The sequence below is a fragment of the Sorex fumeus genome, unplaced genomic scaffold (assembly GCF_029834395.1).
Source record: "Sorex fumeus unplaced genomic scaffold, SorFum_2.1 ptg000010l, whole genome shotgun sequence".
Taxonomy (NCBI): domain Eukaryota; kingdom Metazoa; phylum Chordata; class Mammalia; order Eulipotyphla; family Soricidae; genus Sorex; species Sorex fumeus.
The window spans coordinates 37,978,815-37,995,379 of record NW_026606067.1 but is presented as its reverse complement, the minus strand read 5'-3'; the positions used below and the strand labels follow the sequence as shown (position 1 = coordinate 37,995,379).

The 16,565-nt window shown below is 35.5% G+C and overlaps 1 protein-coding gene across 4 annotated transcripts in view; it reads right to left on the bottom strand.

Annotated features, from left to right (window-relative positions):
• The window catches only part of NLGN1 (neuroligin 1), a 975,921-nt gene that overhangs the window by 750,002 nt on the left and 209,354 nt on the right, over positions 1-16,565 (bottom strand). For 2 of the 4 annotated variants that reach the window (XM_056110537.1, XM_056110539.1), the window contains exons 2-3: positions 11,943-12,753; positions 11,450-11,509 (exon numbers count right to left, since the gene is read on the bottom strand). In XM_056110537.1, coding sequence (XP_055966512.1) covers positions 11,450-11,509; positions 11,943-12,435 — 553 coding nt within the window. In that variant the 5' untranslated portion in view covers positions 12,436-12,753. The remainder of the gene's footprint in view (positions 1-11,449; positions 11,510-11,942; positions 12,754-16,565) is intronic. The other 2 variants (XM_056110538.1, XM_056110540.1) reach the window with 1 other exon arrangement.

Sequence of the window (16,565 nt, the reverse complement as noted above, 5' to 3'; positions counted from 1 at the left end):
CCTCTCATCTTTCTAAGTTAAATTTCATTCAATAAAAACGATCTTGCTTCACTTAAAAAAAAGAAGAAGAAGAAAATACAAGAACTTAAGCACTTCAAAGCAAGGTGAAACACATTTTAATGGTCATTATAGAAACTAGTTTCTATTTAGAATGCAAACAGACATTTCAGTTTGAAATAAAATTACTTCCCCAAGTAAATTTTTGCCAAAAACAAAAATTAAGACACTCAAATCCCATTTGGAGGCACCTCTTTTTCTGTTTGTTTTTGTTTAGAGGTCACAGTGGATATGCTCGGGGATTACTCGCGGCTCTGCGCTCAGGGATCACTCCTGACCATGTAAAAGGCAAGAAAGAGCCTTACCCTCTGCATAATTGCTCTGGCCCCAGCACCTCTTCTTGAAATGAAATCTTAGCAGAGTAGATGGTGGATTCTCCCTGAATGTGTATAAGGGCAAAAAACCTAGCTATCGGGTAGTGTGCTATACAGAGAGAGAGTGGTATATGTTAAGTCCTGAGGGACATTCATAGGCTGTTTGGCTCTCGCTCAGAGGCAGCTTCGAAGCCTCAGAACCTACCTTTGGACAAAGTATGATGCCAAATGGAATATTAATTCTCCGAAGAAAGGTCTGAGCTGCAGACTGAGGCTTGGCCCATTTGAAATGACAGTGAGCTGAGGAAGATAGTGAGGGAAAACTTAGAAAAGCTGGAGATCTACCATACACATTAACATTCTTTTCTTCCAGAGGCTCCTTTCGGTAGGACAATCCCTGAGAATCCCAGGAAACCAAATTATTACAGAGCAGATAGGCTCTTAATGCCTCCACAATGGCGCCCTTCTTCTTTGACTGGAAGGAAGTATATTTACAAATGCTTCTCCTGTACTTAGCAGTTACATGTCCTCTCAATCCGCACCAGTGCTACTCAGGCTTATCATCCCTTTATCTCTGTGCCTCCTCCTTCCAGGTCCCTTCCATGAATTTAGAAAAATTCAAGAAAAGGAACCCTGAAGCTCTTTGAGGGATCAGAATGAATATTCTTCACTGAGACAAATCAAAGGGAAGGTAAAGGTAAAGGTAAAGGCCCTCCCGTTGATTGTCGATTTGCTCGAGCGGGCCCAGTAACATCTCCATTGGAGACTTTGTTGTTACTGTGTCTGGCATATCGAATACTCTCGGTAGCTTGCCGGGCTCTCCGAGAGGGGCGGAGGAATCGAACTCGGGTCGGCCATGTTGGCTGCGTGCAAGGCAGACGCCCTACCCGCTGTGTTATCGCTCCAGCCCTCATGACTGAAGAAGTCTTTGACTTCTTGATGAGTCCCACCTCATCCCTTCCTCCCTTTTCTTTAGGCAAAGACCTCTCTAGTGGTCACACTTACAAGAAAATGACCTATTGTCTCTGTTCTTGTGAGAAAGATATAGAATGATTTTCCCTTTGATTGAATCGAAATCAAAGGGAAAATCATTCTATATCTTTCTCACAAGAACAGAGACAATAGGTCATTTTCTTGTAAGTGTGACCACTAGAGAGGTCTTTGCCTAAAGAAAAGGGAGGAAGGGATGAGGTGGGACTCATCAAGAAGTCAAAGACTTCTTCAGTCATGAAACAAGGAGCAGGAAAATAGGTTGTTATTACTTAATCAGATTTTCTACTTTAGAAACTGCAATTGTGGTTACAATGACCTCGGTTCCTTTATTATGATATTTTCTCATTGTTCATAAGCAATTTTTGTAATATTTTATATGATTTAATGAAAAGTACTGGCTATAATTAAATTGCTCTAATGCCATCATTGTATTGTAGACAACAGTTGGGTAAGATTATATTAAACAAAAATATAAGACTTAAGTTAAAATTATTTTGTCTTTTTTTTTTTTTTTTGAGGAAGGTAGGGGTCACATCTGGCAGTAGTGAGCATCTTCTAGCTCAGTGTTCTGGGGATAATGTGGAGCTAGTCAGACCTGGTTCCTGTGTGAGACACATGTTCTCAGTTCATGAACCTCTCTGGCTAAAAATTATTTTCAAAGGGGAACTTTTCCTACAGTTTATTATCTAAATCTGGAACATGGAACAATATTAAATAGTTCTACTATAGTTTTACATGAGTAGAATCATAATTTAGAACTAAAACCAGATTTACATGCAAGCAACTATCTAGATAAAATGTTTAAAACACAGGGAAAGTTAAAATCTGGTTAGTTTTGCTAATAAGAATCAACTTTTATATATTTAAAAATAGTTAAACTAATATATATTGCCCTGTATTAATAAAATAAATGTTAAAAAAAGTATGTATCTATTGTAGGTAAGATATAACTTAGAATATGAGTTTTAATTTAAAAGGTGATCAAGTCTACCAACTAAGATATGTGTGACCTTTGTAAGTTAGTTTTACCCCATGAAATCAATAATATTACAATCATTATAATTAACATGACAATTGAGTTGTTTTTAAATTAGTCTAGGAGGTTCAGTCTTAACAAAATATAAGTGTGCTTTCATTCCTTAAGAATTCATGTCAGGGGCTGGAGAGATAGCACAGTGGGTAGGGAGTTTGCCTTGCACGTGGCCGACCCTGGTTCAATTCCCAGCATCCCATATGGTCCCCTGAGCACTGCCAGGAGTAACTCCTGAGGGCAGGTCAAAGAGTAACCACTGTGCATCGACAGGTGTGACCCAAAAAGCAAAAAAAAAAAAATGTGAATAAAAGTAAATTTAAAAAAATCATGTCAGATAGATAGAAATTTGTCTGAAGTAACATAACTGGTTAAGTTGTGTAACTAAAATTCATGTTGTACTCCTAACCTTGTGGTACTCAGAATGTGGCCTTCTTAGAAATAGAGCATTTAGAGATGCAAGTAAGTAAAATGAAGTTTATTAGGGTGAACCCTAAACCAATATAATTGGAGTCCTTATAGGAAAAAGAGTAATGTAAACAAAGACATACACAACACATACACACAACACACAGGAAGATTGTTCTGTGATGAGGTATTCACTGGGAAAAGTCACCTTGATTTCAAATTTCCAGATTACACACGCAAAAATATTTGAGACAAGGGCTAGGTAGATTACTCCATGGTTGAAAGCTTCCCCTATGAGCTGCGGGAGAAGGCAACTGAGATACAGAAGGGATCGTTAAGTCAATGATGGTTGGAGGGATCTCTCAGGATAGGAGGTGTATGCTGAAAGTAGATAAAGAACCAAACATGATGGCCTCTCAATAGCTATATAGCAAACCATAATCCCCCAAAGAATAGAGATAGTAAGAAGTAAATTGTCTGCCATCAAGGAAAAGGGTTGGTTGAGTTGGGGGTGGTGGGAGGGGTATTTGGGACTTTGGTGGTAGAAAATGTACACTGGTGGAGGGATGTGTGTTCGATCATTGTATGACTGAAACTTAATCATAAAATCTTTCTAACTGTATCTCATGGTGATTCATTTAAAAATAATAATAACATAAAATATCTTAATTTTTCTTTAACCATTAAGAAATTGTGGTCTAAGCTTTTTGACTTAATGGATTTTATTAAGGCAACTCTAGCAAAGAAATACAATGGATTTAGAAATCAAGACATTATAAATGTGATTAAGATGATATCATACTGGCTTAGGGTGGGTCAGAATTCAAATGACTGGTGTCCTTTTAAGAAAGTCATGTACACTATAGTGTAATCTGATGAGGAGACCCTTGGGTTAGTCTCTTACTGGGTTATGTGTTTGTGCGGATGTCCATGTTTTTTTATGTATTACTTAGAATCATGTGTATATATAAAATGTGTACCAACTACATATGAGTATTGCTGCATCTATACATACAGACATATTTGGTTAATGTGTCTTCAAGTGAGTTGACTTGCAAATTGCTCATCATTGTCATTATAAAAACGTAATAACTTAAGGTCACAGATTTTATAACATATAAGTCCTGATTTCTGCCCTCTTTGGTTTTTCATTGATATGCTTAGCTTCTGGAATCAAGAAAAAAATAACTGAAGAATAGCTATAGTATTCAGTAAAGCTAAAGATAATGTTGAATAAGACTTGGCTACACTAAAACATTAAGGGGGAGGTATGATGAAAAGATTCAGGAACACTGAGCATCTCAGGGAAGATAAATTATGAAAAGAGAAGTTAAGACAGCAGTGATGCAACTGTCAGACAAAGAATACCATGGACTATTGGAAACCACCAGAAACTACAAAAGAGGCAGGGGGATTCTCCTTGAGAACCTCCAGATAGAATATTCCAGAATGTCAGTCTTAGATGTATCACATCTAGAACAAGGAAACATCAAATCCCTATAATTTTAATTCAAATATGTTGTGATAAATTGTAAGAGTAGCCCAAGTAAACTACCCTAGTAAGTATTAAATAGCCACTTTGAACATGACAACTTTAAAAAGGACTGAATAAAGACTGATGATTAGAAAGTACACTTTCACATCTAGTTCATACTTTTCATTATGAAATTCACAAAGATTTTATATGATTATTACTAACAAATGTATATGCTGGGGCATTTTAGAAGTGGACATTTTTTTAAGTTACCTTAGGAGATAGTAGCATGGAGTGGAGGAGGAGGGAAAGAAAAATACACATAAGAGAAATATTAGAGAACAAAAGGAAATGATCACAGATCCATACAGTAAACAATCTAGAAGTTAATTAAAATAAAGGCTGCATTGTACTTATTAAACTAGTAGCATCTGGTCTTATTAATCCATGCTGTCTGGGCAACAGTCCATAAAGAAAATATAGTATATTATTGGATAAGAGGCAGAAAAAAAACAATTTCTACAAAGGATTTATTTTTCGGCATAACTCTTTTTGCTAGTGGCATAAGTCTTAAATGCTTTCAACTCCAACCCCAGTTTCTATAAGGAAAATAAAAGTACTTTTTCTCTAGAAAAATTGAATTGGGCAACTGTAATGGTCTTTTAATCATCTGCTTCAGAAAACTCACCCTGTAACTCAGTAAACAAAAGGACAACTGATGTTGTTCTTTTAAAACTTTACAACCCCTTAAATAAGCTTCATTTTGAGTTGCAACTTAAACTATTTAATTTTTGGAGACTTAATGACATCTATCCAATACTACTAATTCAAATATGAAATAAAATCTCTGGTTCAATCTAGTTTTCCCATTCATCTTCAACCACAAAATGAACCAGATATTATAATGAGTACAGGATGAAGTGATTTTTCTTCTTACAAATCGCCAATTTCATCTGGGACCTGGGATCTGGGATCCCATATAACAGGATTGTTGTTGCATCTGCTTAGTTTGGTGGTTTGTTTTTATGCCTTATGTTCTAAAACAACCTCCTCAAATAAATACATTGACCACTAGCAAACTCTGAATCTCTGGAAATGATACTAGAAATAATCAATATTTTTGGTCTTCAGTTTGTGTAATTACAAAATATGGGAATGGAATCTCACAGAAACCCTATAATAATGTTAATACAGATAAAAAAATTCTATGAGATGAAGAGATAATTTATTGAGTAAAGTGTTTGCCTTTCACAGCCCAAACCTGATTCCAGGTTTGATGGCACGTCTTCCCTGTTGTACTACCAGCCCCATGCTGAAAGTTAAAAAAAAAAAAAAACTATTCGGAGGCAATAGTTCATCAGGTAGAGTATTTGATCCCCAGAATTCCATGTCGCCCTCCAAACCCACCAGAGTGGTCCTTGATCACAGAGTCAAGAATAACCCTTGAGTATCGCCAGTTGTAACTCCTACCCCCCCCCAAAAAAAGAGAAAGAAACAATTTTTTTTTCTTTTTGGGTCACACCCGGCAATACTCAGGGGTTACTCCTGACTCATGCACTCAGGAATCGCTCCTGGCGGTGCTCGGGGGACCATATGGGGTGCTGGGAATCGAACCTGTGTCAGCCATGTTGGCTGCGTGCAAGGCAAACGCCCTACCCGCTGTGCTATTGATCCAGCCCCGAAAGAAACAAAATTTAAAAAATTAATGGAATTTATACACAACATAAGATCACCAATTTTCATTCTATATTTTACTTTTCTTAATGTTAGAAATGAAAAAAAAATAAAATGGAGACATTCAATTGTGAATACTTGCACTAATACTTATGTACTCCATTTAATCAAGCTAGTTAAAATATCTACCTACTCCCTTTTAATCCCAAATATCCAGTTATATACTAAGTCCTATCTTTCCCATGATGATTAAGTCTAGCTTTTCTCTGATCTTTTAAATTGTTCTTCTATTTTCAATCCTTTCTTTCCCACTATATATATATATATATCTAATATTTTTCATCTTCACATTCTGAACAAAGAGCCCTTATATTGTCCTAACTCCCAACTTCAACCTGCTTACCTTATTCTTTGGGCCACCAGTGGGACTCAGGGTTTATTCCTGACTCTGCACTCAAGGATCATTCCTGGCAGGCATGGGAATAGCATGTATGGTGGCTGGGATTGAATCCAGGTCAGTCGTGTACAAAGCAAGTACCCTACCTGCTATGCATTGCTCTGACTCCTGTCTTTTTTAATTAGTTCATTATTTATGCTAGCTAAGTGACTCCAAATATTCTCCCACTCTCTCTTAGATTCAGTCCATTTTGTCAGACAGAAACCATGTTATCTTTATATTTTTCTCTAATTTTCCTGTTCTCTTTATCCTTACTTAATTTATAGCTTTGCATGCATATTTAGCTTCAGTATCACAATGACTTCCAAATTTTTAGTCTAACTATGGCTCTTCCTAAACTTCATATTGTCCCCTACACTGAGATTTATAAGAATCATCTCAAATATGACATGAACAAAATGAAAGATCATCATTATACTCTACCTACCTTCAGAATCATCCTAATTTTCCCACATCATATTGATGGAAAAATCTATTCTAAATACTCCTATGAAAAATCTACCTTCTCATTTTCTTCAGCAGTGCACAATAAATTTATGAGAACATATAATTTCCAAATATATATATACATATATGTACATATACATAATATATAAATATATACAATTCCCTATGTTACTGGCCTGAGCCTGGGTCACACTCATCTTAATTGTATTATAATACAAACACTTAACTGCAGTTTTTATTTGCTTTCTGATTTCCCTATACTTTACTGCTTTCTATACACAATAAATCAGACAGAAAATGATTGAATATTAAGTCAAATTAATCTGAATCTCTCCATCTCGCTTTTTTCCAGGTACATTGTAATCCATTGCACAGCGGGTAGGGCGTTTGCCTTACACGCAGCCAGCCCAGCCGAGCCGGGTTTGATTCTTCCGCCCCTCTTGGAGAGACGGGCAAGCTACCAAGAGTATCTTGCCTGCACAGCAAATCCTGGCAAGCTACCTGTGACGTAATTCAATATGCCAAACACAGTAACAACAAGTCTCACAACTTGTTGTGAGATGTTACTGGTGCCTGCTTGAGCAAATGAACAATGGAAGGACAGTTGCTTGAGCAAATGAACAATGGAAGGAGAGTGCTACAGTGCTACATTGTAATCCTAGTTTTTTTCTGTTTTTTTTTTTTTGCTCAGTATTACTTAAGGTATAGAAAATCAATAAGAGTACATAAAAATAATAAAACTATGAAGATAAGAAAGAAAATGCTCAAGGAATGAAGAACTGTATCAGATTCTTCTTTAAGGATCCTAATTTTCCATATAATAATAGTTGGAGTAAATGGGAAGAAAGGTGTTAGCAATCACACATCAATGCAGAAATCAAATGTAAATCTGTATTCATTGCAGAAAAACTATGCAAACAATAGTCATTGTGCTAGAGAATTGCAAAGCTATATAACCCTCGGGTATCCCTGAGCCAATCAATATTTTTTTCATGGATTCTCTGGGCTCCTTCTTCTTCCTGCTCATGTTTACTGCCTAATATTTGACCACTTCACTGTTTGTTGGCAAGTCTCACAAGAGAGTGACCTAGAGAAACACAGTGAAACTTAAACAAATTAAAGCCATCCCTGACAGCAGCCAGGAACAATAGGTTGGAATCTTAATCTGGACAAGATGAAAATGAATGAAGATTTAATTTCCTAAGATGAATGAAAAGATTTTCCTATTTAAAAAGCGTTCAATAAAATAAGTAGTAAGCCTCTTTCTGGGAATCAGTTCCTAACATTGGCTTGAACCAATTTCAATTAAGAAAAATACTATTGAAAATATTCAGTTAAGAGTATAAAATGAGCACTAAGTGCATTAGAGTGTTTTAAACAAGGATGGAAGGGAGAGGGATAAAGTCCCCTGATATAGAAATAACCTACAAGAGATAATTTAACAATAGTAGAGAGACATCTAATATAAGCAAAAACAAAGCTTGACTATCACTAGCATTAGAAACTGGGCCACAATATTAAACTCTTAGAACCTAGCTCCTTATTTGCAAAATAAAGATAGTAATGCAGGTTTTCTAATAATTTTTTATGATAAATGATGTCTGACCTCCATATCCAAACTGTAGTATCTATCACACTATCTGTTTATGGCCTAATGTTGTCAGTTATCTCATTTTAGGCATTCACCTTTCTTTCAACTTTGCATAGATAAAGCCCTGAAGAAATATCTAGAGAATAATTAGCATATGGCTAAAGCCATCATGGGGAATATAAAAAGATTTAAAAGTGCAATAGGAATCTGTTTTAAATGTGACATCTTATTGATGAAACTTTTCTTCTTCAATAGAACAGGAAAATATTTATAAAAGCTCTATTTAAAAATTATTGCAAGGCATCTTTTGGAGGAGGGATGCTTTTTTCTTTAAATGCAGGCTAAAGTGCAGAGTTCTGATCTACCCAACTGATTTATGGGGGGGAGGGGTGGAGAGGAGTTTGAAAGTGTGGTTCATTGGGGCCCTGGGGGGAAGAGGGGGGGGTAAACTGTGATGGATGTGGTACTGGAATTATGTACGTGCAAACCATCCTTAACAGTATTGTCCATCACAGAACATCAGTGGATTAAAAAACGTGAAATAATATAGAAAGTGCTTTATTCCTTGTAAATGTACTTAAATATAAGTTTTATGGGAAGAGGAATATTCTGCTGAATAGTGCACACTACACAGTTAGGAAATAGTCTTGAATAGATACAGTGAGTACACCTTAGCTTGTACTTGGTAAGATGGGGGGTGTATATTTGCCTCTCAGGTGACCGCAGGTGCTCAAAATTAAAAAGGACAAATAATAACAAGCCAGCCCTTTTAACCCTGGAGAAACCTGTATTGTGTCTTAAACACCTGTCTCTCTATATTTCTCTGCTCTTACATCTCTCTAAATTTCCTTTAATAAAAAGGTTCTGCTTCGCAAAAAATATGATTCTGGAACTCTGTTGTAGAATGCATAATCCTTATGCTATAGATACACATAGATAGTAAATACCTTCTTGAACCAGAATCATATCATGTTATGATGAGCATAGATTGTTAATGAGAGAAAAGGAGAGAAACATTGAAATCTTGAGAAAAAAAATTGTCTACTCTGCTTAAAGGTTAACATCCAAGCATTAGTTCTTTTAAAATACAATCACCTAGAAATTTCTGTTCTAGTTAAACTGTTGGACAATTACACAAACAGAAAATAAGCAAAAAGAACTTACTGAACTTGTTTAATCATGATAATATGTCATATTAAATACCAAGGCAGCTTTTAACGCCATTTCATATAAAAATCCATAGATTTGAACTAGAAGTCATACAAACAAGAGTAGGTGTCTAAAGACATTGTTCTTGGAGTAATTATAAATTAATTCAAAGTTTGCCAAAGTAAATAGTACAGCCTATAACCTTTGCCAGCCCCAAATATGTGAGAGTTTTGTTATATTAAATTTTCTTCCATTTAATGCAATCCCAGTGAAACAGAACAGTTTATGCAATCCCCGAAGAACAATGAAAAATAGTTTCCTAGTGAGTCCATTTCCCTTGAAGTTGTATATAAATAGAGGTCACTTTCTCTTGTACTAGCTTACCTTTAAGTGTCCTTATCAATTTTTGATTGTACAATTTTTTATGTATTATGCTCAATTTATGCATTCTTCTATAGCATCTTTATTTATGACTTTGTGAATCAACATCTTTGTGATAGGAGGCAAAAGTCACTTAGCTAATTACACATACTTGATAAGCTGCATAATAATAACCGCTGCAGTATTGTACATTAGTTGAAAGCATGTAAATCACTGCAGTTATTCTTGCTTGGACAAAAATAAGACTTCGTGTTAGTGGTTTAACCTCTATATCTACCTTCTGAAATAGGCAACGATTTTAATCCACTTCATGGCATAAATTTAAAAAATTGAATTTCATTCTACGAGGAAGACCAAAAAATAAGAACAGAAACAAAATATAAAACAAAACTAATTGAAAGCAAATAATTCTGATTCACAGTTGAGCATTTTGCTTTTTCTTCCATAAAATGCAATTCCAGTAAAAACAGAGCAGTTTACACAGTCCCCAACCCACACAACGCAATGAAATCTGACTTGGGCCAGCCAGGTGATTAGAAGTGCATACAGAGAGAGAATACACAGCACTAGAATATTAATATGACTTCTGTAGGAAGACTGGAAATTCTACAGAGTTATGAATAAGGTCAAAATAACACTTAGATGATTTACTGCCAGAGAAAAATCATACTTTCCTGAGTGATTTACTGAATGTTCTATAAAAATGGAGTGTGGACAAGCTACATTCAGACGCAAGCTTGCAGCTGTTAGTGTCTACATTTGCTCAATCTGGCTAGAGGATGATTTGAAGGTTGATTTAATTGTAGCTTCTGAATCATGTTCTTCCCTATGTTTTAAATTGTTTAACATAAATATAAAAATGTTAAAGTAACTTTAAGACTGTAAACATGTAGTATAAAAATCTGCAAAATCTTTTTTCTCTTCCAGAAAAATAACAGAAAGAAGATTGAGGGAAAAAATACCATGACTTAATAATGGCAACTGTCCATCAGGTAAGGCAAATTTACCCTATTATGAGAAAGTTCACAGGCTGTTCAAAAGAAGCTAAATATAAACAAGCAAGAAATAAAACTATCTTCGTGACTATACTTAGAAAAGGAACAGAAGTCTGTATTTGTCGAAAAGAATTTGGAGATCCAAACTTAACCAGTTGATAAGACATCATTCGGTTTCCTCGCAGGCAGCATAGGAGGCTAAGTTAATTTCTCTGGGTACAAAATCTCAAAGCACAGATTCTACTCCTGTTGAGACTACGAGGCACCAGAACTCATGTCACCACCAAAGAGCTTTATCAATGTTCTCTACTCAACTACTGAGTCCTCCTTGACTATCTATTTCTTGACAGGCTTCATTAAATCCCAAATAAGCACCTAATCATTCACTTCCCAGCATCAGCAAATTCTCCTTAGGAAGATTATCTTGTTCTTCCTCTGCAAGGTTTTCCCCCATGTTTTATTTCCACTTTTATACATACCTCCTTTTCTACATATTTTCTTGCCGGGTTTTCTGGCACATTCCTTGGATATTCTTTTTACTGAAAAATGAATAGAAGACTAGAAAATAACATGGCGCTCCATCACAGACCGCCGGAACATGCAACAGCACTCTCTAACTTAAGATACTCCTACATTTACTGAGTGCGAAAGATCCCCAATTTGTTGGGCCTGCACATGCAATGGAAGAATGTTTATGCATCTTCTCAGAAGTCATTTGGTAGGAAATGGAAGTTAGGAAACCATTTCTACCTAATATACGTGCTGTGGAGGAAAGAAAATGAGTAGGCACAGGAAAAAATAGAACAGATACACCAATACACATAAACAAAAAAGAGCGGCATGCACGCATGTAAAATATGTCTACATGCCAACAGGAAAAGCCATGCATGCTACCAGTACACACAAATTAATATTGTTAGAACTTAGAAAACTTGAAATATATCTCCCTGTTTTCTCCTGCAGTAAACTCACCATCCTCGGTGGGGACATATATGTTCAAATATAGGCAATCTTCACTCTGGTCTTGCACGTATGATGACACCACATCCAAGTTATTAGTAAACCATACAGGAAGCATGACTTCTGGGAGTCTGCCATCAATGATATTCTGGGGACACACAGGCGCAAACTGAGTGGCATTCCTGATATCTGACCATGGAGTCGGTGGTTCTGGAGGCTGGAAACGGTGTTCCCCTGTTGGTGGGGCTGCATAGGGAACCCCAAGAAACTGAATCACAGGCCCCAAAATTTCATTATTGAGTTCTTTCTTAATTCCTCTGATCTTGCCAAAATTGGTAGTCACCAGAGGGTCGACATCATCCAACTTTTGCGCAAGCACATGAGCAGCCTGAAGTAAACATCCCATCACACAGAGAGTCAACGAGGCACTCGATCCCCTTTGTACCAAGCACGCCATCATTGCTCTCCAAACATAATTTGGCCATGTGCACCTGGGCAGTGCCATGGTCCCACATTAGGTGTATAGTTGCCTGGGTATGGTGTGGCAAGGGTGTTTGTATCCACTTGGAAAAGCTGTAGAATGGTGAAATACGCCTCTGATTTCTTAAAGATGAGCTTGTTGCAAAAAGCTCAAAAAGCTCTTTATGCAGCCAGTATCTCCCATTGATTTCACAAGTATTGAAGTAGCATCTTCAATCACTGGTATTTATCAGACCATATCCTATTGACTATTGTGTTTTCCATCGTAGCAACGTGGTGAGGGTGGCCATTGACTGCAGATTCCCTCTTATTAATCAAATCCAGTTAGCTGCAGGTCTATATCCTAGAGAAAATGAAAATAAATCATTAGTATGAACAAGCTGAAATAGACAAAGTGATAACTAGATGCTTTACAAGCTAGAAAAACACATTAATACTGGCTAGAATTAGGTAGGTTCAATATTACCACCAGAAAATTATGGTTTGATGAGAGATGACAAGTGAAATTACTGACTCTTAGATGATTGAGAAACTTGCCTGCTGACTTGTACACATTTAGGTTAAAGCAGGGCTTGTCAAAATATAGAATTTCAAGAATATTTCACAGTATGGCATTTTTTAAAATTCTGGAGGCTATGTGCAAAATATCCCTTTAGTCCTACTTAGTCTTCTTCAACCACTTCAAGGGAACAATGAATTAGTCCATAAACAATTAGAATTCAAGAGCAGAAAGTCTTTTAAAAATACTCATAGGGAATTAGTAAAACAAAATATGGCAAGAATGAATACAGATATATACCAAAAGTCATATTCCATGCAGTATAGAGAAAACAAAGTTAATCTTCGAACAAGAAAATTAGTGCTAGTTGAAATATGGACATGGTTAAGTACAACTAGAATTGCCTTATATAAGGCAACTACCCCTGCTATTTATCCAGAGTTTGCAAAACACCACTGAGGCCCCTCAACTTAACATAAGGTTCAATAAATTAAAAGACAAATAACTTTAAAGACAATATAAAAAAGAGACAAAAGTTGCTGTCATTTTTGCAGACAGTATCATTTTGTCCTCTATTCCATATCATAAATACGCGTAAACTGCAATATGAAAATGAATACATTTCAAAGTCAATGTATATTTTAAATTACAAATTTCGTTATCACTATCTGCTACACATCAAAGGAAGAATACAGAAGCAAGTGATGTAGTTTAAAAGAACAATCAGAGCTAATGATGGCATCTTGCATATTAACACTGATCAAATATCTAGCACTATTTACCCAGTTAGGCTTAAAATGCTCAGAAGACAATGGAACATCAGTGCAGTGCAATTCACAGTCCTATCTTACATGAGCTGCAAAACAGCATACAACTCTGCAAGTCTGTCTTTTCTTGTTCAAGCAACCCTTTAAATTGCTTACTTTGAAAATAATAGTGTTGATTTGTATTACAGAGGCTTCATCCTGTCACACTGGAAGATTTCTAAGAAGTGCTGGTCTGGCACTGAGGCTGACCTGACTTTGTGTTATTGAAAAGAAGATTGTAAAAAACTATATAGGGCAGCAGGGGCTTTGGCTCAAGGTTGGCATTCCTTTAACAGTGAATAATCCATCACAGAAGGCAGTAAGGAGATAAATGTCTTTCTTGGATAAAACTTCATTCTATGTTAATTCTCATACCTTTGCAAGTAAAAGCTCATTAACATACAAAAGACAGATTTAGGCCCCTCCAGTTCTTGTCCCAGAGCACCAGCAGGAACTGAGTAGTTAGCTACACAAATCCATTTTAGAGTACATTACAGTTATTTTGGTATAGAATCATGGTGGGTCTCAGTGTAACTGAGTATTCACCTTTTGGTATTTAAAAAGCACTATCTTGAGTACTTGCTACTAGAGCAGACCTTGAAAGTCTCTATCCACCATTTTTATTTTAGTATAATTTTCAAGTACAGCAATTTCCAAACGTTCTTATACACCTGAAATCTCATTAACAATGAAAAGTACCTGTTTGACTTATTAACAAAATACTAATCCTTCTGAAACACCCCCTTAACTGTGCTCAAAATAAAGGGCTTCTTATTTCTCAGTGATGTGCTTTTTCGCACAAATGATAAAGGACTACCACATGCTATCATAAATTTTCAAACTCTAATAATGTTTAGCTCTTGGGGTTTCATTTTACAGGGACTTTACCTATATACAGAACTCACTATAGCATTAGTCCCAAAGATTTTTCAGAAGTTGTGATGATAGTAATAATAGTCATATTGTAAGGTTCCTTGGGACCCCAAGGAAAATTCCAGAGCTAAACTCTGCTAATTAGTAACTCTTCCTTTCCTGCCCTCTCCCTAGTAGAGCCTTAGCTGTGAAACCATTTGTTGACTCTTCTGATCTAAAACTGTGGCTTAATTAAATTACTCAATTTTAAATATGATTACAGATATCTAGCATAAACTCTTTAATCTATAGGGAAGTTTTTTTTCTTTTTGCTTATCAGTTGTTTTTCTTGTATGCCCAACAATTGGCTTTCTTTGTTCTTCATTTATAATAACCCTATAAAATGAGTTCAACATTTAGACCTTTTTTGCTCATGAGGAACTGAGACTTATAAAGGTTAAATACTTTGTCCAAGGCCTCTCAGCTAATCAATAGAAGATCCGAGAAACCATTGGCATTTGATTTAAAGGCTACCTTCCTGATTATTGCACATGATACAGTCTCTCAATTCACAATTAACTTTAAAAAATAACTGATCCTAGTGCATTTAAACTTGAATTGTAAAAGTATTTTATGTTTCTTAAGAAAACAGTCTAAAGACTATGACAATTTTACTGAAATAAAATTTAAATTGTTTTCACTGTTCTATTGGACAGGTAGACTTTATTTTATTACTTTTTAAAATTTCTTTTATTTTACATTCAACAGATCTTTGTTATTTTTATATGTAACACACAATCACATAAAGAAAATAATGGATAACAAAATTTCCCAACCTAATAATAGCCTAAATAACCATTAGTATCAACAAACTATGATATATTCATAAATTGGAATTCATAATTAAGTAAAAATAAAGGACATAGCTCAAAACAAACATAGATGTTTCTCAAAATTTTCAAACATAAAAGATTACAGAAGATAAATTACAAAAACACATTTAAATGAAGCTTAAAATAAGCAAACTATTGCTAATTATTATCTACAGTACATAGTTCCAGAACATTTGACATCCCAGGCAAATAAGAAAAGTCTAAGAAATCAGTTCTAGCAATGAATTAATTAATTGGCACAATTAATTGGCACTAAGTTAGAATAAATGTAGTGAGGCCTTAAAAGGCCAGCAATTAATGAACTGCAGTGTTTTACTAATCCGATAGTATTAGGTACTACACACTAACACATATATACAGACACACACACCTTTGTTATGACATTTCAAGTATTTTCTGCAGGTATGAAATAATTTATAATACATTAAACATGTTAGTCAGAGAAGCCTTACTAGACAGACCAAGCCTGTAGATTACTCTATAAATCCATACAGAATTTACTTTCATCTAATGTTCCAGTTAGTAGAAATATTTTATAACAATTCCTTCAGGAGTCCTTTTCTTAGGTGGAAACCATGTTAGTCTTACTAACAGAACTAAAATTATAGACATAAAAGTCATCAAAATGGGAAATAGTATCTCATTTACATTAATTGATCACAATACCTAGTTCATCAAGTAGCTCATTTTTGCATGACATTGGGTTTTTAATAAAAAGCGTGATGAAGAAAATTGTCTGTGTCACATTAGGGAATCTAGTGGATAGCGACATTCACTCACTCACCAAACACTGTGTTCTACTATGTATAAGCTATTTTGATAAATATTTTAAGGATCTAAACATAAGTACAATCTAGTTATTCTCCCCCAAAATACAAATATAATATAAATTCTCCCCCGTAATACAAGTTTTAAAATGGCTCTAATGCAGAATGGAATGTAAAATGTTCAATAAAAGTATCATAGAGTGAGATGAAGAGAAAACTGAGGTTAGGTGCTTACCTTGCATGCAGCCAACCCAGATTCAATCCAGGGCACTATATGTGATCCCCTGACCTCTGCCAGGAGGCAGCCCTGAGCACAGCTGGGTGTGCCTCCGAACATG